Below are 21,158 nucleotides of genomic sequence, written 5' to 3'. Positions count from 1 at the left end.
ATTAATGCATACATTAGCATCGAAGTTGGAAACCAATATACACAGGCAGTTAGAAAAGCCAAGGCGAGCTTTTTAAAGCAGAAATTTGCTTCCTGCAACACAAACTCAAAAAAGTTATGGGACACTGTAAAGTCCTTGGAGAATAAGAGCACCTCCTCCCAGCTGCCCACTGCACTGAGGATAGGAAACTCTGTCACCACCGATAAATCCACTATAATTGAGAATTTCAATAAGCATTTTTCTACGGCTGGCCATGCTTTCCACCTGGCTACCCCTACCCCGGTCAACAGCACTGCTCCCCCCACAGCAACTTGCCCAAGCCTTCCCCATTTCTCCTTCTCCCAAATCCAGTCAGCTGATGTTCTGAAAGAGCTGCAAAATCTGGACCCCTACAAATCAGCCGGGCTAGACAATCTGGACCCTTTCTTTCTAAAATTATCTGCCGAAATTGTTGCTACCCCTATTACTAGCCTGTTCAACCTCTCTTTCGTGTCGTCTGAGATTCCCAAAGATTGGAAAGCAGCTGCGGACATCCCCCTCTTTAAAGGGGGGGACACTCTTGACCCAAACTGCTACAGACCTATATCTATCCTACCCTGCCTCTCTAAAGTCTTCGAAAGCCAACTCAACAAAAGATTACCGACCATTTCGAATCCCACCTCACCTTCTCCGCTATGCAATCTGGTTTCAGAGCTGGTCATGGGTGCACCTCAGCCACGCTCAAGGTCCTAAACGATATCTTAACCGCCATCGTTAAGAAACAATACTGTGCAGCCGTATTCATTGACCTGGCCAAGGCTTTCGACTCTGTCAATCACCACATCCTCATCGGCAGACTCAACAGCCTTGGTTTCTCAAATGATTGCCTCGCCTGGTTCACCAACTACTTCTCTGATAGAGTTCAGTGTGTCATATTGGAGGGCCTGTTGTCCGGGCCTCTGGCAGTCTCTATGGGGGTGCCACAGGGTTCAATTCTTGGGCCGACTCTTTTCTCTGTATACATTAATGATGTCGCTCTTGCTGCTGGTGAGTCTCTGATCCACCTCTACGCAGACGACACCATTCTGTATACATCTGGCCCTTCTTTGGACACTGTGTTAACTACCCTCCAGACGAGCTTCAATGCCATACAACTCTCCTTCCGTGGCCTCCAACTGCTCTTAAATACAAGTAAAACTAAATGCATGCTCTTCAATCGATTGCTGCATGCACCTGCCCACCCATCCTGCATCACTACTCTGGACGGTTCTGACTTAGAATATGTGGACAACTACAAATACCTAGGTGTCTGGTTAGACTGTAAACTCTCCTTCCAGACTCACATCAAACATCTCCAATCCAAAGTTAAATCGAGAATTGGCTTCCTATTTCGCAACAAAGCATCTTTCACTCATGCTGCCAAACATACCCTCATAAAACTGACCATCCTACCAATCCTCGACTTCGGCGATGTCATTTACAAAATAGCCTCCAATACCCTACTCAATAAATTGGATGCAGTCTATCACAGTGCCGTCCGTTTTGTCACCAAAGCCCCATATACTACCCACCACTGCGACCTGTACGCTCTCGTTGGCTGGCCCTCGCTTCATACTCGTTGCCAATCCCACTTGCTCCAGGTCATCTACAAGTCCCTGCTAGGTAAAGTTCCCCCTTTTCTCATCTCGCTGGTCACCATAGCAGCACCCACCTGTAGCACGCGCTCCAGCAGCTATATCTCTCTGGTCACCCCCAAAGCCAATTCCTCCTTCGGCCGCCTCTCCTTCCAGTTCTCTGCTGCCAATGACTGGAACGAACTATAAAAATCTCTGAAACTGGAAACACTTATCTCCCTCACTAGCTTTAAGCACCAGCTGTCAGAGCAGCTCACAGATTACTGCACCTGTACATAGCCCATCTACAATTTAGCCCAAACAACTACCTCTTCCCCTACTGTATTTATTTATTTTGCTCCTTTGCACCCCATTATTTCTATTTCTACTTTGCACTTTCTTCCACTGCATATCTACCATTCCAGTGTTTTACTTGCTATATTGTATTTACTTCGCCACCATGGCCTTTTTTGCCTTTACCTCCCTTATCTCACCTCATTTGCTCACTTTGTATATAGACTTATTTTTCTACTATATTATTGACTGTATGTTTGTTTTACTCCATGTGTAACTCTGTGTTGTTGTATGTGTCAAACTGCTTGCTTTATCTTGGCCAGGTCACAATTGTAAATGAGAACTTGTTCTCAACTTGCCTACCTGGTTAAATAAAGGTGAAATAAAAAAATTAAGCTCGTGGCCATCGACCTGAACCCTGCCCTGTGCAACTGGGTCCTGGACTTCCTGACGGGCTGCCCCCCCATGTGTTGAAGGTAGGAAACAACACATCCACTTCGCTGATCCTCAACTCTTGGGCCCCACAAGGATGCGTGCTCAGCCCCCTCCTGTACTCCCTGTTCACCCATGACTGCGTGGCCACACGCCTCCAACTCAATCATCAAGTTTGCAAACGAGACAAACGGTTGTAGGCCTGATTGCCAACAATGACGAGACAGCCTACAGGGAGGAGGTGAGGGCCCTGGGAGTGTGGTGCCAAGAAAATAACCTCTCACCCAGCATCAACAAAACAAAGGAGCTGATCGTGGACCTTCAGGAAACAGCAGAGGGAGCACGCCCCTATCCACTTTGAGGGGACCGCAGTGGAGCAGGTGAAAAGCTTCAAGTTCCTCGGCTTACACATCACTGACAATCTGAAATGGTCCACCTACACAGACAGTGTGGTGAAGAAGGCTCAACAGCGCCTCTTCAACCCCAGGAGGCTGATTAAATTTGACTTGGCACCTAAAACCCTCACAAACTTTTACAGATGCACAATCGAGAGCATCCTGTTGGGCTGTATCACCGCCTGGTACGGCAACTGCACCGCCCGCAATCGCAGGGCTCTCCAGAGAGTGGTGCGGTCTGCCCAATGCATCACCGGAGGCAAACTACCTGCCCTCCAGGACACCTACAGCACCCGATGTCACAGGAAGGCCAAAAAGAACATCAAGGACAACAACCCCCCGAGCCACTGCCTGTTCATCCCGCTATCATCCAGAAGGCGAGGTCAGTACAGTTGCAATAAAGCTGGGACCGAGAGACTAAACAACAGCTTCTATCTCAAGGCCATCAGACTGTTAAATAACCATCACTAGCACATTAGAGGCTGCTGCCCATAGACTTGAAATCACTGGCCACTTTACAAATGGAACACTAGTCACTTTAATAATGTTTACATATTTTGCATTACTCATCTCGTAGGTATATACTGTATTCTATCCTATTCTACTGTAACTTAGTCTATGCCACTGACATTGCTCGTCCAAATATTTATATATTCTTAATTCCATTCCTTTACTTTAGATCTGTGTGTATTTTTGTGAAATTGTTAGATATTACTGCACTGTTGGATCTAGAAATGCAACCATTTCACTACACCTGCAATAACATCTGCTAAACATGTGCATATGACAAATAACATTTTATTTTATTTATTAATTTAGCCAAAAAGTTTAATAATAGGCATACCTATATGCCTACACTATACAATAATTGTATGCATACAATAACAGCAATGGTAAAACAACCTAGAAATAAGATTCATTTTCATACAGGGCCATAGGCCTACCAACCATTTCTTTTAATAAGATATTTGCATGTAGCCTTTATTGCACAACACCACAATGAGATCATACTGTAGGATTCAACACTGTACATTGCCATTGTAATATTAAATAGTAATTGAATCACTGCAAGCATACACTTGTACTGGTCTCAGAGCAGGAGGAGTGCTGATCTAGGATCAGTTTAGCCTTTCAAAATAAAAATGATTATGTACCGGCAGGACCTGATCATAGATCAGGTTGTGGTTGGCTGGTCCGCTCTCCTGTCTTTACAGAACAGCTGCAGCAGTTTACTTTGATAAGTCCTTGCCAAAAAAAAGTACATAATAGGATCCAAAGCTCCACTCAAACAGGTTAGTGCGGAAGTGACTCGGTTGGCTAGTGCCAGAGCCTCAATGGACGCAGTTTCCATGTCGCTATGAGTGTGTCTCTCGATGTAGATGAAACGGTTCAAGTGATATGGCACAAAAGCAACCAGGAAGTTCACCATGATGAGAATGATCATCCTGATGGCCTTGTCTCTGATTGGGTTTCCCTCCTGTTGCTTGATGCCCCTCAGCTTCAATAGGATTAATATATAGGAGACCACTATAGTGACCAGAGGAATAATAAACGCCACCATGGTTGACGCCAGTGCTTTGGGAGAAGTCTTTTCCAAGTACAGCTGGTTACACATAACCACGGTTGTGTTGTCAACCTGAATCATCGTTTGTTTTTTGGAGAATAGCATGGGAGCCGTAGACACGGTCACTGTGACCCACAGGATTACCACGACCACTCTGGCATATGAAGCCTTCCTCATTGACTGTGACTTGAGCGGTAGGACCAGGGCCAAGAGGCGGTCCAGGCTGATGCAGGTCATGAAGTAAAGACTGCAGTACATGTTGAGGTAGAAGAGAAACCCCACCAGGTGACAGGGGACCTCTCCAAAGGGCCAGCGGCTGTCTGAGAAGTGGTAGACCATCCGCATGGGCAAGATTAGCACGTAGGAGACATCTGCTATGGCCAGGTGCTTTAGAAAGAGCTTTGAGGGTGAGGTGCCAGCCTGACGACAGAACACCCACAATGCCAAAATGTTGCCAGGCACGGCGACCACAAAGACCAAGATGTAAAAGCTAGCAAACATGATGTTCTCATGGTGGGAACCTTTGGTGTGAAAGCCATGTCTCGCTTCCTCAGTGTAGTTCATCATTATTCTGTTGTCTCTTAGCCTATAGGACATAGCAAAGATACAAAGAGAAAAGAACACACTATAGTCTACATGATAACAGCGCAGGGTCTGAGATTGAGAGAGGGATCCCTGCAGTTGTACACAAAAAACATTGGCTTCCTCAAGGGTTCTTTGGGAAGGTTGATGGTTCTACATGGAACCATACTGACCAAAAGAACCCTGTGAGCCCTTCAATGGTTCTTTGCAGTTAAAAAAAGGGTTATTTCCTGTTTTGGTTAAATGCAGGGTCAGCGGCTCGTTTGAATATTTTGGGGCGGGATTTGAGCACAACTTTTTTTTGTGCAACCATGAGTGAGAGTGTCATTCCATCAAATCTGTTTTACGCTATTGCATGTTATATATGACCATGGCCAGTGATTGTGTCTTGTGAAAGACTCACAAATGGCCTTATGTCAATTGAGAATAGGTGACTAAGTCAGTAGGACTCAATTCTCTCAGGGACAAGAGCTAGCGCACCTGTTTCAACTTGTTAATTAACACAATTATAAAACCTATGGAACTTTAACAATATGACTATTTAACCAGAATAAAAAACCCTGTGTGGTTCTACAAAGAACATTAGAGATTGAGAAATGTTCTTTACAGAACCAGTATCCATAAAGGTTCAGTAAAGAACCATAAAAAATTATTGTATTTTGCCCCACAAAGGGTTGTAACCACAGTGGAACCCTTTTTGGGTGATATATGGAGCCTTTTTTAATGGTTCTATATAGAACCGTATGAACATGTTTTTTATAGAACCTTTAAAAAATAGTGTTTTAGTGTGTTTTTAGTGTGAGTTGTGAATGATTCTGTTGTTACACATAACTGTGGTTTCATTTGTGAAGTCTACATTGTATCATATAACCCAAGCCTGTGTATCTCATATGGCACCCCATTGCTATGCAGTGCACTACTTCTTACCAGAAGCCTATGGGGAATAGGGTGCCATTTGGGACATAACTCAAGTGATTACTTTAGCATCAACAAGAGGTACTTTACATAGGAAATATAGCCTTCCTGTAGCAAATATAGCCTTCCTGTCACCCACTAACCGTTTCAAAAACAGAATAGGGTGGTTATCTGTAGAGAACTACATAGGAACTATGAGGAAGTGATTCAAATGGTGGTTATTTGAGCGAAACGAGACATGTACATTGTGTATGACAGAGATAACGTGCAATGTATGTTAAGTTTGTAGTAACCAGTGTCTATTTTTGTATACAGCAGCACTGTGTGTCTAAGACAATTTCTCCTTGGGGACATTAAAGTTAATCCTATCCTATCCTATTATGAGTGCTAGCCGATAAATAAAAGTTTGTTTCTCCAGGTGTATACAATTGACAAAAAGCATTTTAGGTGAGAGTGGGGTAAGTTGAGTCACCATTGTTTCTAGGAAACCATACACAAAATTAATAATTTGACCAAATATTTAGGAAGAGGTCATCATTTCATATAGTCTGTGAAAGAAGAAACCACATGGAAAAAGTTGTAAGCAAGTTAGGTGAAATTAAATCCGGTCATGTGCAGCTGCGCTCTGAATTGATGATTACTTGGGTGCTGCCAGCTGTAGGCAGGATTAAAATAAACCCAACCCATGGAAATCTGTTACGGTACACAACCCTTCATTCCGTGACATACAATTTATTCCTATTATCTCAGTTTTGGAAGAGACTGTTTATGATTAAAAAAATTATCCTGTTTACACTTTGTAGTCAAATTTGACACTAGAATACATGTTTCTGACTCATATCAAAATGAGGTCATTTTCAAAACAAGAAGTTGCTTTTTAGGGGCAATTGCTCTTTAACCATATTTTAATGTTTGTTTGCAATTACATTGTTTACAAAACAATTGAGTATTTTTGGTTCTGACCGGGTAAGACAGTTGAACCTAAGCTCATGAAGCATTTCTAAGTTATATTCTTCAAGAATCAAATGGGTAAATATCATAACACCCAAGTTATAATGAAGTCCAAACTGGGATTTATCAACTGCAGGTCTCCCCTTTAAACTTGAACTTTAAAATCAACTTCACTTCATTTGAAATAGGACATTATTATACATGAGTTACATCATATTTAAATAGTAAATAACCACTTCTAATAATATACTTACCAGTAGGCTCTTTGCTGAGGTAAGAGATCTTCGACTGAGGTAAGAGTAGTTCTGTTGTTCTTACTCTTAGAGTATTCGCAAAGGTTAATTTGCCTCTCCTCCTCTGCAGTTTTCACACCCTCAAAGCATCGGTGACGTTCCAGGCCAACTACATTGCAGACATCGCATTGCATCCACTTGGTTTTGTGCCGTTTCATCAAGCATCCGATTGCTATATCATATGATGGGGTTAACTGATATGATAGAACACTTGTCCAGGCATTGTGAGATCTGGCGTGCATCTGCAACATAGTCAGCCTGGAACGCTGCCATTATGTGGCCTGACCACTCGCTGACACCTGTTCAAGTTAATGTAATGAAACAGATTATACATCATTCAGTTCTGCTTGGTACATGGTCGGAACTGTGTACAGGCTTGAGAGCGAAAGGAGAGAAACTAGAAGTGAGTAGAAACATCCTCAAATGCATTACAAGCATGCAGACCTTTATTGTTTTTATTACAACACAATTATTCCTTTGTTTACCACATTGCTTTTTATGTAGTATGGTTTAAAGCTTTACAAAAATGAGAGAAAACCAAAATATTTACAAAATCTATCTGTGCAAACATAATTCTTCTTTCCCCTCTCCTAAAGCATCTTAAAGGCATGCATACAAATAAACTTTGGTATGTTAACAAAACTACTAAAGTTCTTATTAGAAGTATTTATGTACACGTGGTAGAACAGTTCATCAATGACTTTTGTGTTTTAGTACTGTATACATTTAGACACCAATAAACATGAACTTAAGAGACCTCCAGTAAAGCTGTCGAAGGTAAAGACTTGAGCCATCACACCTCGAGTGTGTCGTAGAGTTCTCACTTGGTATGTCATGGTTACAGTAATACAGTCAGGAAATGTCATAACTTTGGCAAATAGGCACAATAACTACAGAAAGAAAAAAAATCTCATAAACCTCCTTAAAATCATTTTTTTTTTTTATCTCCTAAAAATAAATTGGCAGTGCATGATATTCTTAACAAAATAGAAGTCAATGCAGTTCACTGTAAACGTCTTTATACATACGGTACAGTATGCACTCATAAAAGGCATTTACTAGGGCTATGCTCAATGTTGGGCAACATAAGAAATAATGTAAGAGCAAAATATACTATGGTTATCCAGTCTCTGGTTTTCAAAAATAAAACATATATAATATTTCACATGGTCATAGTGATTGTACATCAACTTCATATTTTTTCCATTCTTAGATACTGTAAGAAAAATATATTTTCAATACCGTTTTTAGTAGCGAATTGAGAAAGCGAGAGCTTCCACATAACCTACGAAGCAGTAAAACTATATCACTTCTTTGTTTTTCTTTTTAAAACTATTTACTCGGTACTCTAATACGCCTTTTTAAAATCAGGGTTCAAGTTTAGCCAATGGAAAATGCAACTTAAAACGAAGTCAAAGCATCGGTGTGAGTATGCGTGTGTCAAATCAAATTGAAATATGAATGGTGGGGGGAAGTGCATCCATTACGCTTTTTACAATAATAAAATACAAACCAATAAACAACAACAAAAACATGAATAATGAGATTGAGAGAAGTAACCCAAACGGGGCTACTGTACGGGAGCTAAGTGGAGTCCTTGGCTGCTGTGGCGGTTGGGATGCAGGATTTGCCGCTGCTGCCGTTCTGGGGCCTGTAGCTGGTGAAGCTGGGGGTGTGTATGGTGCGGATGCTCTTCACACCCGGGCCCAACGGGGTGGGCGACAGAGGGGAGGGGGAGGAGGAGGAGGAGGGTGCTCGACCGTTTTGAGTCTGCGAGGAGAACGAGAGAGCTTTACCTGTGTGAGAGGGTGTGGGGAGTTTGAGGGAGGAACCGTTAGAGAGGGAGGGGATGTGGGAGAAAGTGGAGAGGGCCGAGCCAGGGTGGCGGGGGGCATGAGGGGATGGGATGGAGGACTTGGTGGTGTGGGGGGAGGAAGAGGAGGAGTTGGAGGAGGAGGAAAGGTTAATAGGGTTAGTAGCATCTGAGTTTGGAGCAGACTGGGAGGTGCTGCCTTTACCAGAGCTAGGATAAAAAGCTGGGATTTTAGAGGCAGGTACAGTAGGGGAAGTAGTTTTATGATCCCCCCCCGCTCTTTTAGCGCTTCCGTTAGCCTGCAAACAGAGATGCCAGAACAAAGACTGGTTGTCAAAAAGGGAACGGGTGATTTAAGGTAACAAATGTAAAAAATGCAAGACAACATTGACTTCACTAAAGTTATAGACATTAAACAATCACACAAACAAACCTATTACTACTAAGATAACTAATAGACACACAAAACGGCTCAAACTAGCTACAGTCCATGTTTACTGGGTTACTTGAGGCACAGTAACTGAGAAGCACACTATTCATTTAAAAGTGGAAAGAAAATATTGAAAGGATGGAAGGAGGGATAAAGGGAGGGGGTTGGAGATAGGGGTGGGGGGCATCTCTAGGTGCTGCCTGTGTGTTAGAGTGATTGTCAAGCTTTCTGAGAAGTGGAGACAACTGAGAGGAGGGCAAAACCAGAGATGCATCTCGGTTGGGGAGGAAAATGTTAGATAAAAGAGGAGAGATTTTTGAGGGTGGAAGACATACAAGTGCATATCGGGAGCAGTAGGGGCGAATATTTGCATTGATTGCTACTACAAGGAAGAGAGATGAGTGGTAGATGAGCATCAAGAGAAGGGAGGAAGGTAGCTTGGTGGAACCAGCCTTATCGTTGCATTCACCATTCTGTTGAAGTTAAATATAATGGTGAACGCAGCGATCCGGCTGGTTCCACCAGTGTTGGAGGGAGGGATATTAAAGTGTTCTTTAGTAACTGTGCACTGTGAAAAGAAAGGAGCGCATCGGGTAGGCTGCTTGGGTTTAGTAGAGGTGCATTGAGGGTAGGAGGGAGCGTGGCCAATCGGAAGTATCAGTTTAGTAAAGCATCCTGGGGTTGGTTGACAACACTGTTTAGGAACTCAGCTGTGATGGAAACGGGATGTGATGGAGAACTCAGTCAATGACAGGGTATATCTGTTTTGTCTTTCTCTTTTCCATTTACATTTTTTTCATGTCACCAACACAGCAAAAGCCGCCATGAGCAGTGTGGACCATGCACAAGCATACAGTACGATGATGTTATGGGGGTAACAGTCAAGATTCAAACATGCCTTTCAGTCAGAGTAGATCGAGAGAAAACATCAACAGAAGCCAAAATGGCCACCTCAATCCCATTTAAACGAAACATTTCAAATCTCACAGCTTTGGTTGTTTAAATATTTTTTCCCCTTAGCACAGGCCTCTTTGTTTTCTATGTCCTGTGTTCACTATACAGGTGTGTTCCCTCTAGTCCCTATGGTCTCTGGTAAAGCCCTATAGTAAAACTACCTGTCGAAACTGCCTCTGAGTGCTGTCCTGTAGCTTTTGCTGTTTTCCTGCTTTGTCAGTAGTAGTCCCTGGTGACTGCCTGGACTTCGCAGACAGGGGCACTGGCATCCGACTAGTTGGGGAAGCGACACTGGTTGCGTTCTGCAAGAGGATCCAAACGAAACAAAACAAGAAAAAAAAAAAAAAACAGAACACCATATTGGAGGTATGAGAAACTGTTATCAACAAGGCACTGACAGGTCAGAAAACTGTTCATTCAAGATTACCCTCACAGTTAACCTTAATAACACCGGTAAGAGCACATGCACCCCCTGTACCGTAGTAGCCTATACCAACACGTATAACCCTACAGTTCATGCAGTCCAAGAACAACAGCTTCAAGAAACCAAAAAGACAGTGTAATCAACATGGAGTGTCATTGTGTGATTAAGAGTCTACTACTGGCTGAAGCCCCGGTTAGAGTTTGAGCAGCCAATTGAAGGAGAGACATGAGAGACAGGAGGAGGGACCCATTGAAAATGCCACTCCCCAATCATGTTGGACCATGATCACACAGAGGGAGAAACCAACAGAGGAGGGGCTCTGACATTTCCAAAACACCTGGGGAGTGAGTTAATAAGTGGTTGGTTGGTAAACCCAGTGGTAAGGTAAACCCAGTGGTTAGGATGGAGTGAAGGGAGGGAGGGACGACTAAAAAGAGGGCCCAAAGCCTCCCGATTGACAAGAGCTTAGAAAGAGACCTGTTGGCTGGTGACGGGGGTGACAGTGGCGGTGGGGATGACGGCTGGCCGGGGGAGGAGCTGAGGTTTGGTCTTCTTCCTCTGAGAGGAGGCCTTGCTGGGCTTGGGGACCTTGAGGAGTGAACTCTTGGAAGGGAGTGATAAGGACCTCTTCAGGCCTCCATTCTCCCCACTCAAGGCACACCCAGCTTGGGGCTCCACGCTGGCTGCACTCCTCACTGGTTTCTCCTGGTGGTGCGTTGCGGGGCCCATCTCACTGATGGTCGTCTCTAGCTGTTTGATGGTCTGCTCCAGGCTGTCCAGGGTCTTGTAGGTGCTCTTCCGGATCTTGTCCGTCCTGCCTTTGGAATCCGAGTGCTCCCTCCTTACAACGGCTGCAGCTGGGGCCTTGGGCGTCTTGTTTGCTGGGGCAGCAGATGGTTTGGAGCGACTTTGGATCTCAAATCTCTTGGCCTCCTTGTGCTGTCGGACTGTGCCGTCCGACTCCTCCTCGTCCTCGTACACCACCACCTGCAGCGTCTTCTTGCCCGTCTTGGTGCCAGTGCGGATGGCCTGCGACAGAGCGGCCAGCTGCTTCTTGGGAAACTTGAACGTAAACTTCTTCTTCCCATCCGGCTTGCCATCACCGGACAACTCGGCGAGCTCCGAAGTCGAGGAGGAAGAGCGCGACAAGCTACTACTGGAAGAGCTAAGAGCACCGCTGGGGGCCTTGACCTTTACCTGCAGTCCACCACTGCTCTTCTCTGTCTCCTCCGTCTCCTCGTCCTCCTCCTCAATGCGCTCCGCGGCCAGCATGCTCTCCAGCTCCTCCTCGCACTCAAACACCGTGGACAGGCGCTTGTATGCCGAGCGGATGTCCATGGGCTGGTCGAAGATGATGATGACCGGCTTCTTGTTGTTGAAGCCATTGTCCTGTGACCCCGCCGAGCCGCCCCCGCCACCCGGGGTGGTGTTGGTCATCTCCCGTTTCCCAGGTCCCCCACACACAGTCACGGTCTGGATGCCCCGTTTGGCGTTGACCAGCTCCTGGTACTCCCCACAGGACAGGGCCTGGACCTTGCTGTTGGTGATCATGAAGGCAATATTGTCTGGGGGCGGAGGGGCTTCCTCACCAGGGAGGTCAGGGCTCAGGCTGGCCTCCTCATCCACCTCCTCATACCAGGGTCTGGGCTGATCAGTGGCCTCACTAAGAGCCTTCTCTGGGGGAGACACCACTGCCTTAGGAGCCTCTCTTATGGCGGTTGTCGGAAGGACTTCAGGCAATGCAGCAGGCAACACAACACTCTTACTAAGGGGAATGCTGGACTCCTGGACGACTGAGGTCTCTATCCTCTTGACTGTGTTTATCTGAAGCTTATCCACAGTGGTGGTCGCTGGGTTTTCCAGAACCCCTTTCACCACTCCTGGGCTGGTCTTCAATGACTCTGAGGTCACCACCTGTTTCTGAGACAGAGGGCTGGGGCCATTCAAGAACAGAGGCTTGGGAGATACAGGTGGCCCTAACTGCTGGGGTTTCGGTTGTGGCTGCTGGCTTGGGGAATTGTCATTAGCATTCACATTTGACACCTGTGAGGGGGACAGTGTTGGGTTGTCTCTGTGTTCCGGAGCCTCCTCCATTGCGGCCGGTGGTGGCAGCTGCTCTTTGGAGATCTGCCCAGTGACGTAGTATATGACCTGCATACGGCAAAGAAAGGAGGAGAGAATTTATATTAAAAACCGCAACCCTCTGCTAGAAGCTAAAACCACAACACTATACCACATGACAAACCTATCAATATGGGAACGTACTGTATGTCATGACATGTAAGGCATGCGAATGACTTTCATAAGGCCCATATCATATGCTGTAGAACCTGACATTTTGAAACATATCAAGGCACGTTTGAAACTTTGTATGTCAAGACTATTCTTAGCTTAATAAATGCCCTGAGATTTTGACTATTAAGTTTTAACGGTCAAAATATGGTATTCGTACCCCTGGACTTTGACGAAGAGGGGTGGTGTTCCCGTTTTCATCCGCGTTGGGATGTTTATCCTCCCGGGTTTTCTCCGAGCTCTGCTAGGACAGTTTGTGAATTAAGGGACAGCATTATTGCAAAACTGCACTCTATGGGTGCACTGTATGGTGCAACTGCACTCTAAAGCCTTGTTTCCATTGACATTTAAATTCAAGGCAGGTCTTCAGTGGGCACAGATCGAATTTGGCCCTGATTTAAAGTGCCAATTGAAACAAGGTTGAAGACACAGTGGATTGCATGGCACATTGGTATAACATAGGTATTTACATCCACGGTCTTAACACTGCATTGGGCAACAACCCTCCTATAAGGCATCTTTTGATTTGTTGTACTATAGTATGTGTTTCAAGATCGAGAAGATAAGAAGTAGATCCTGAAACGTCCGCATGTTTCAGTCCTTCGTGTTTACAACATGTTTGTTTACAAGTATTGTTAGATGCCTTATAGGATAACTCATGCGGGCACAAGTGAATGGTTATGGTATGTTATGGATATTGGGAGTTGGAATGGAATGTAGTTAATTGATATGGGAATGGATTATGTAAAAACCTTTTAAGGGACAATTTGGGATTCAAACAACAAAGCAGTCTATCCAAAAAGTCCCAAAAATGGATGTACCAATCCCAGATTGTCCCTTTTACTAAGGAATTAGAGTTAACTAACTACTATTCTAATCTGGAGTATAGACTGACACTCATTCTATCCACAGACTAGCTAATGTTCAGTGTTGCATCAGTTTAATATATCCTCATTGTTGTTGGTGCTACAAGAATGTTTTTTTTTCAATCATTTCCATGTGGTGAGTGGAATACAATGTTGAATGACTGAAAATGCATATGTGGGAATAACGTGACGAAATCCATTACTGATGTGTGCGCTGAACATTGGGTTTTCAAGGAAGAGATCAATTCTAACCCACAGAATAACTGGATCGCTCATACAGTCCATGTACAATATCTCGTGTGAAATGGTTTCTGAGCGAGGAACATAAGATCCAGTGTACCTTCCAAATGGTACTCGGTAGTGCACTACTTTTCACCAAGGCAAATAGGGCTCTGGTCAAACGTAGTGCACTATATAGCTAATAGGGTGCCATTTATGGGACACATCCACACTGTAGTTTACTGTGTGACTGTGATCGAATAAACATACTTTTCTCCTGTGGACAGCAACCACAGTAGGCATATCTTTGGGTATTAAAATGAGTTAGCAGATCAAGTTACAGTTCTATAGAGATTTAGAGAAATAGTAAGGTATTGTTCCCAAGAAATAAGGCAAGTAAAGAAAAAGGACCCAGGGGTCAAAGGGCAAAGTGGTCAAAGCGACCAAAAGTAAACCAAGTCTGCAAAAACAAGTCTGTCACCTAGGTACCAAGTAATAAAACCTTGTTCACCTCAATAGCCAATCGACTCAAAGTAATTTCATATAGCAAAATCTATAAGCAAATTATTATTATTTGAATAAAAGGGCAGTTATTCCAAAGAAAACGGACAAGACCATTCAATTACGTCTGGATTCAAGATAAAGGATTATTTTATTGGTTGGATCAGTCAAGACAAACATAATGCAATCAAATACCAGTAGCAACAAGACATCATTCATTTGTTGGATGCACACAAACTTTTCCAGACATTTTCTGCAGACTTAATCAGAGAAAAACAAGTCCAAGCCATGAGTTCCATTGAAATCAAAAAGGGAAAAAGAGAATAAGTCAGAAACAGAAGGGATTTTGGTTGTTTCAGTACAGATCTCTTGACTGAGGCAGAAGCAGGGAAGTGTGAAAGGCACAGAGGTGGTTAAGGCAATCGTTAGTTGGCGTCACGTAGTGGGCAGAAGCAGGCAGTTAGACGGACGGCTAAACGGCGCCACATCCTTTACCTTTTTCTCTTTGAGGGGCAATAAGGCCCCAGGTCTTAGCTCTCTGATCTGGGGCTCAACTCGAGTAGGGTGTGTCTCTAGCACACTACTTTTCACCCCTACATCCTTAACTATGCACTTCTGGAACACCTGGGGATTGAAGATGGGTCAGGGGATTAGGGTTTAGGGCCCTGAGGTCTAGAGCCTACCTATACTTTGCCTACCACATGTGAGGTGATAGTCTATTAGAAACACCTACAGTACCAGGCAGTTAAGTGGAGAACATTCTTCTGCTTGGTGCTGGTCTGATACTACTCGGATACTATTAACCTAGTGCTGTGGTTACCGAATGGTTAAACTATCTAAGGGTAAGACCATGGTTAATTCTGCTTTTGTAAATGACTGTGTCCATCCTCTGCCAAGTGAAGGTAACCCAGCCACCACAAAAAGAAGAGATATAGGAACCACTCCCACAGTCAAGGAGAGAGACAGCACATTCAACCTCCTCACAACCATCATCAGTGTGTATGTGGATGTGTTTTCCGGTGGTTCTATGTGATCATTATTGTATATTATAAACTGTGTGGTTCGCGCCCTGAATGCTGATTGGCTGTCAGCTGTGGTATATCAGACCGTATACCATGGGTATGGCAAAACCTGTATTTTTACTGTTCTAATTACATTGGTAACTAGTTTATAATCACAATAAGGCACCTCGGGGGTTTATGATATATGGCCAATATACCACGGCTAAGGGTTGTGTCCAGGCACCCCACGTTGCGTCAGGGCATTATTGCTTAAGTATGACGTATGTGTGTGTGTGTGTGTGTGTGTGTTTGGTAAATGTACAGCAGCTGTTGGATGTACAGTATGTTTCTCACCTGGAGCTCTGCCATGATTTTGTCTCCCTCGTCCTCCTCCTCCTCGTGGTTGGCTGAGGCAGCAATGGGGGGAGGGGTGGAGGGCTTGGTCTCTGGCGGGACCTTGGTGGGTTTGGACTGGCTAGCTGGGGCTTGTGGTGGGACCTCAGCCTCATCTCCCTCCTGGGCGGACGGGAATGGGGGAGTTTAAAATGATTTTTTTAGTATGACTCAAATACTAGCATCAATATTATTTACCACAAGAGTGCAACATGGGCCATTCCAATATCAATTATAAGGTTCTCAGATTGCTTGATTAACTGTCCTTAGACTTCACCCCCTCTCCCCACATTGTTTAAGGTCAGGTCTGGCCCACCCAAGTAGAAAGGATGTCTATGGTTTGCCATTCGCTCTGGTCCAGGGCGTTACGTGCGGCTTGCTGATGCTGAAGGCTCAGTGTCATCAAGCCGAATGTAACCCCCGGGACCAGAGCTAGTTGACCGCAGACTACCCTGCAGCCTAACTACATGGCAGACTGACCTGTCCCGAGGCAGACTCCTTCCTGCTGGTGTAAACCACCTCGCCAGACCGTGTGGTGGTCATTCCAGAGCTGGAGGTGGGGAAGGTCTTTCTGGGTGGTGGAGGGGGAGGGGACTTGATGGCCTTCTCCAAGCTGACTTTGCCCACTTTGTCTGCAGCAGCGGTAGGCTTGGTGGTGGTGGGCTTCTCTAGCACCGACTTGGGGAGTTTCTCAGGACCAGCAGGCTTGGCTATGGCTGGTTTCTCTGAGCTGAGCTCAGGCTGAGTGCCTTCTGTAATAGACAAACACACACATAAGGTCAACAATGAGGGCTACATGACAACTACAAAGGGTCATTTTCCTGAAGAAAAATGGTTTACTTGCTTCAAAAATCCTGTCCAAAATAAAAAAAAATTGTAGTAGTGGAATATAGTAGGAGCTAAAGCTGTATAAAAGACCCTTGCCTGGGGTTGGCTCCTCCAGGGCAGCAGAGGGTGCTGTAGAGGCATCCCCCTCACTCGGCACATCCAGACTGGGAATGCCCTTCATCATGTTGGCCTGGGCCTCATTTAGGATCCTCTCAAACTCCCTCCCATTGTAGTGGCCCATGTTCTGCCTCCGTTCCTCCCACTCCTTCTCTGCCACCTGTGGAGGGAGGGGGGGAGAGAGAGAGAGAGAGAGGGGAGGGATTGAGAGAGAGCGAGGGGGGAGAGAGAGAGGAGACAGCAGTGGAGGGAAGATGAATAATAACCCATAGGGGAAATGTTATATCATAGACTGAGGTCTGAAGTACAGTATGTCTTCCATAGGGCTTACCTCTATAGACATGGCCCTGTTTTTGCTCTTGGTGTGAATCTCCTCGATTAAGAGGTTCCCTGTCCCGCTGCTGCCGTTATTGACCGGAGCCTGGGTCGCCAGCTCTAGGTGGGCAGCAGGGGTTTTCTTCTGCTGGGCAGGGCTTCCCCCCTGGCTGGAGGGGTTGGAGTTTGAGGCCGAGGTGGTGCCAGTGGAACCCTTGGCTGAGCTGGAGGAGTCCCAGCCCTGGCTGTGGGTGGGGGTCGTAGGTGGGCTGGGCTGGACCAGCAGGGCTGCAGACTGCTGGGACTGCTGCATGTGGACCGGAGCACTCTGGACGTGGTGGATGACCATGGGGGAGGAGGGCATGACCACCTCAGACCTGATGGAGGAGCTCTGGGGCTCGGGCAGGGCCGAGGGGGAAGCTGGAGGCTCCACTGGGGGGTCGGAGTCCACTGTGGTGGTGACTGGGCTGCTCTCTGCTGGGGTTAGTTTCACTGAGGCACACATAGCAGGGTCAGATCCCTTCAGCAGACCCTCTGTAGCACATCTGTAGGGCATAGAGGGCAGTATAGACTTACTATTAGACTTGTAAAATTCAGGTTAAATTCTGCTTGGAGGATTCTGTATTTTATGCTTATTCCCTCCTGGAATATTCCAACCAAGAGTTTTGAAAATATTTTCCCCCCTCCCAGAATTTTGGGAAAGTTTTGGAAAGTAAACTGATCACAAACAGCCAAACACTAGTTAATCTAAACTGTATCCCACTAAGGTTAAACACATACTGTAGCTATGAGGTCATATGTCATGCTCCCATGAAAGCATGCTTCAAATCTCCTAACCTCATAACATAGAACAGTACATACAGAACTTAGGAATTTGAAAGAACTACTGCACCATCCAAGCTTCTTTAGCCTGAAAACACAATAAACCTCCCCAAGTGAATTTGGACCAAACCCAGCATCAAAGTGAGTCTAATCATCTCTGAAGTGCGGGGAGAGAAATGCACTGACGGGATGAGGTAATGTAGATTAGTTTGGCTGCGTTGTGTGGTGCTCCCTTGGAAAAAGTGTTGACGACCCACACAGCAGAGTGTCTCTGACAGATGTTTATATGGAAATGGAATGCCGCAGGGAGCCATGTTGCGCCCAAATTAATTAACTTATCGGTTCAATGGAGAGCTAAATTAAGATGGACGCCACCTCTGTCCATTCCGCATGACCCATTGGACGGGATCAGAGCCAAAGCCTCGCCAGCATAATCAACTGTTAGTGTCCCTTACACTATAGTCATGCTACCCACTGTCTGACTTCTCTGAAAGCTTCTGTTTTCCATCCTCTCTCTCTGTCTCTCTTTTAACCTCTCACTCCCTCGATTCCCCCATTCTCATCGACGGGGCTGTAGTGGAGCAGGTTGAGAGCTTCAAGTTCCTTGGCGTCCACATCACCAACAAGCTAACATGGTCCAAGCACATCAAGACAGTAGTGAAGAGGGCACGACAAAACCTATTCCCCCTCATGAGACTGAAAAGATTTGGCATGGTTCCACAGATCCTCAAAACGTTTTACAGCTGCACCATCGAGAGCATCCTGACAGCTTGCATCACTGCCTGGTATGGCAACTGCTCGTCCTCCGACCGCAAGGCACTACAGAGGGTAGTGCGTACGGCCCAGTACATCACTGGGGCTAAGCTTTCTGCCATCCACAACCTCTATATACCAGGCGGTTCAGATTTTTTTTTGTCAAAGACTCCAGCCACTTGTTATGTTCATGTTTTAAGTATCCCTATACGCTGCTGCTACTCTATGTTATTATCTATGGATAGTCACTTTAATAACTCTACCTACATGTACATATTACCTCGACACCGGTGCCCATGCACAATGACATTGACTCTGAACCGGTACCCCATGTATAAAGACCCGCTATTGTTATTTCCTACTGCTCTTTAATTATTTGTTATTCTTATCTCTTACTTAAAAAAAAAAGGTATTTTCTTAAAACTGCATTGTTGGTTAAGGGCTTGTAAGTAAGCATTTCACCTGTTGTATTCGGCGCAAATTTGATTTGAAATTTGATTCTCTACCCTTCTTTTGAAGTGGGCACTTATACACTCCCTCTCATGGATTTAAAAATAATGGACTGGTGTGACGAATATGGTGAAGAGAACCCCCTGCCATGCTTGCAACAATAAAATGCTTTTAAATGCATGAGGGGGAGTGAACATGAGCATACTTCCGGTCCCTCCCTGGTTTATGTACCTCCTCAGGCTACTGAGTGACTCCGTGAGGCTCTTGACTCGCTTCAGCATGCTGTCCAGTTTGTGGGGCTCCTCCTTGAGGAACTTCACAGCCTCCACCTCCACCCTCAGCACTGCACGCATCCTGGTCTGCAGTGCCGGAAACTCCCCTGAGAAAACACACAGGAAATACCATGTTTCAGTTTTATATTTTCTATTCATTTCACCAACCTTCATTGGAGGACAACTTTATTACTGTGCTGCGTCAGCAGAACTCTACTATTATTCAACATACTTTTTTCAAGCTTATTCTCTTTTTGGACACAAAAAACACATTTTTTATTTTTTATGTATGTTTTCCAGTTGTAGCATTATGTTACCCAAATGTTATTATACTGAACAAAATATATGTTGCGTGACAAAACTGCACATTTTAGAGTGGACTTTTATTGTCCCCCGCACAAGGTGCACCTGTGTAATGATCATGCTGTTTAATCAGCTTCTTGATATGCCACACCTGTCAAGTGGATAGATTATCTTGACAAAGGCTAAACTTCACTAACAGCGATGTAAACAAGTTTGTGCACAAAATGTTAGAGAGATAAACTTTTTGTGCGTATAGAAGATTTGTGGGATCTTTTATTCCAGCTCATGAAACATGGGACCAACACTTTACATGTTGCATTTAGATTTTTGTTCAGTATAAATTCATAAATTATATTATCGGACTTCTCACCTGTAACTGAAAACCCTAGCACACGGAAACCTATGGAATCCATGGCAACGAACATAATCTAAGGTACTGTATGTGTCTTAAAAGTAGGCTATACTGTACTGCAGTCTTACCTTTGAGTCCTGCCAGAGATTCTCCCACTCTCCTGAGGCTAACGGCCCCCTCCTCCACATGTTTCAGTGTCACAGCTCTGTGAGCCCCCGCTGAGCCGGTCTCCCTCTTCAGAGTGTCCACATACAGCTCCAGCTCCCTACACACCGACAGAGAGGACATTCAAAGCTACCAGCTCACCTCCATTCCTAATTGCCATCACTCCTCACCTCTCCACCATGCGAACTGATGTGTGGTGAGGTTTGTGCCATAAATGGTTGCCACACATTGGTGGTGGATGAAGTGGGTTTCCCTCTTAACTAAGCGCTACATAAATCCATTCAAACGTTTTAATAATTTCATCTCCATTGCTACCAAATGAGATACGGAGGCACCGTCAAATCCCTGACATACTAGAGATGCTAAGAGATCAGACTTGAGAAGTGTCACCTGAAACACTGCCTCCGTTTCGACACTAGGGGGCAGACAATACTAATTGAAATCTTATGGGCACAGCGGGAGCTCCAGTTTGAGGTAACTGAATGACAAGTGAAAAGACAAGAGGGCATGAATTTTTGTTGTTGTTGATCAAATCAAACAATGTTGTATTTAAAAAAAAAAACAAGAACATCTGGGCTGTAGGAAAGTCAGCCCTTCAACCTTAATAGCCAAAGTTGCCTTAGTCAGACCACGCTGCACTTCCTCTATGTGAGTCCGCTCCGACTGGATTGGGTTACTTGCCAAAACCTCAACTGTGTTCACATGGAAACTGGGTTTATTTGTGCGACCACTTCCTTACATAGGATCCTATCAGTCTGCTACACTGTATCCATGGGATCCTGAGAAGTCAACTCCAAGGGGAAATGTGCTGGGTGGATGTTAACACCGTGTGCTGTTCTGAACTGCATGAGAGAACTAAATGGTGCTTTT

At 45.0% G+C, this 21,158-nt stretch overlaps 2 protein-coding genes across 15 annotated transcripts in view; both read right to left on the bottom strand.

Annotated features, from left to right (window-relative positions):
• Positions 1-3,497: 3,497 nt before the first annotated feature.
• On the bottom strand, positions 3,498-7,406 carry LOC106590116 (uracil nucleotide/cysteinyl leukotriene receptor). The gene is made up of 2 exons (XM_014180711.2): positions 6,980-7,406; positions 3,498-4,863 (listed from the first exon to the last, which is right to left on the bottom strand). Exons 1-2 carry the CDS (start codon positions 7,267-7,269, stop codon positions 3,888-3,890), a joined length of 1,266 nt encoding a protein of 421 aa, XP_014036186.2. The 5' UTR covers positions 7,270-7,406; the 3' UTR covers positions 3,498-3,887.
• A 36-nt stretch (positions 7,407-7,442) lies between these two features.
• Positions 7,443-21,158, bottom strand: part of LOC106590114 (sickle tail protein homolog) — a 216,781-nt gene continuing 203,065 nt past the window's right edge. For 11 of the 14 annotated variants that reach the window (XM_014180705.2, XM_014180695.2, XM_014180700.2 and 8 more), the window contains 11 exons: positions 20,252-20,388; positions 19,428-19,575; positions 17,188-17,716; positions 16,836-17,016; positions 16,392-16,663; positions 15,873-16,034; positions 15,013-15,141; positions 13,092-13,172; positions 11,117-12,790; positions 10,377-10,517; positions 7,443-9,130 (listed from right to left, as the gene is read on the bottom strand). In XM_014180705.2, coding sequence (XP_014036180.2) covers positions 8,603-9,130; positions 10,377-10,517; positions 11,117-12,790; positions 13,092-13,172; positions 15,013-15,141; positions 15,873-16,034; positions 16,392-16,663; positions 16,836-17,016; positions 17,188-17,716; positions 19,428-19,575; positions 20,252-20,388 — 3,982 coding nt within the window. In that variant the 3' untranslated portion in view covers positions 7,443-8,602. Of the gene's footprint in view, positions 9,131-10,376; positions 10,518-11,116; positions 12,791-13,091; positions 13,176-15,012; positions 15,142-15,872; positions 16,035-16,391; positions 16,664-16,835; positions 17,017-17,187; positions 17,717-19,427; positions 19,576-20,251; positions 20,389-21,158 lie in introns of all 14 variants that reach the window. The other 3 variants (XM_014180706.2, XM_014180701.2, XM_014180702.2) reach the window with 3 other exon arrangements.

The sequence above is a fragment of the Salmo salar genome, chromosome ssa29, assembly GCF_905237065.1.
Source record: "Salmo salar chromosome ssa29, Ssal_v3.1, whole genome shotgun sequence".
Lineage (NCBI taxonomy): Eukaryota > Metazoa > Chordata > Actinopteri > Salmoniformes > Salmonidae > Salmo > Salmo salar.
Note: the sequence above shows the minus strand (reverse complement) of the source record. Positions and strands in the feature narration are given on the sequence as shown.

Bases quoted from the DNA above. Each gene is read 5' to 3' on its own strand.
- LOC106590116 (XM_014180711.2), bottom strand. From the start codon at position 7,269: ATGTTGCAGATGCACGCCAGATCTCACAATGCCTGGACAAGTGTTCTA. The intron at 4,864-6,979 runs GTAAGTATATTA...TATGTCCTATAG, and splicing joins CCTCAGCAAAGAGCCTACTG to GCTAAGAGACAACAGAATAA.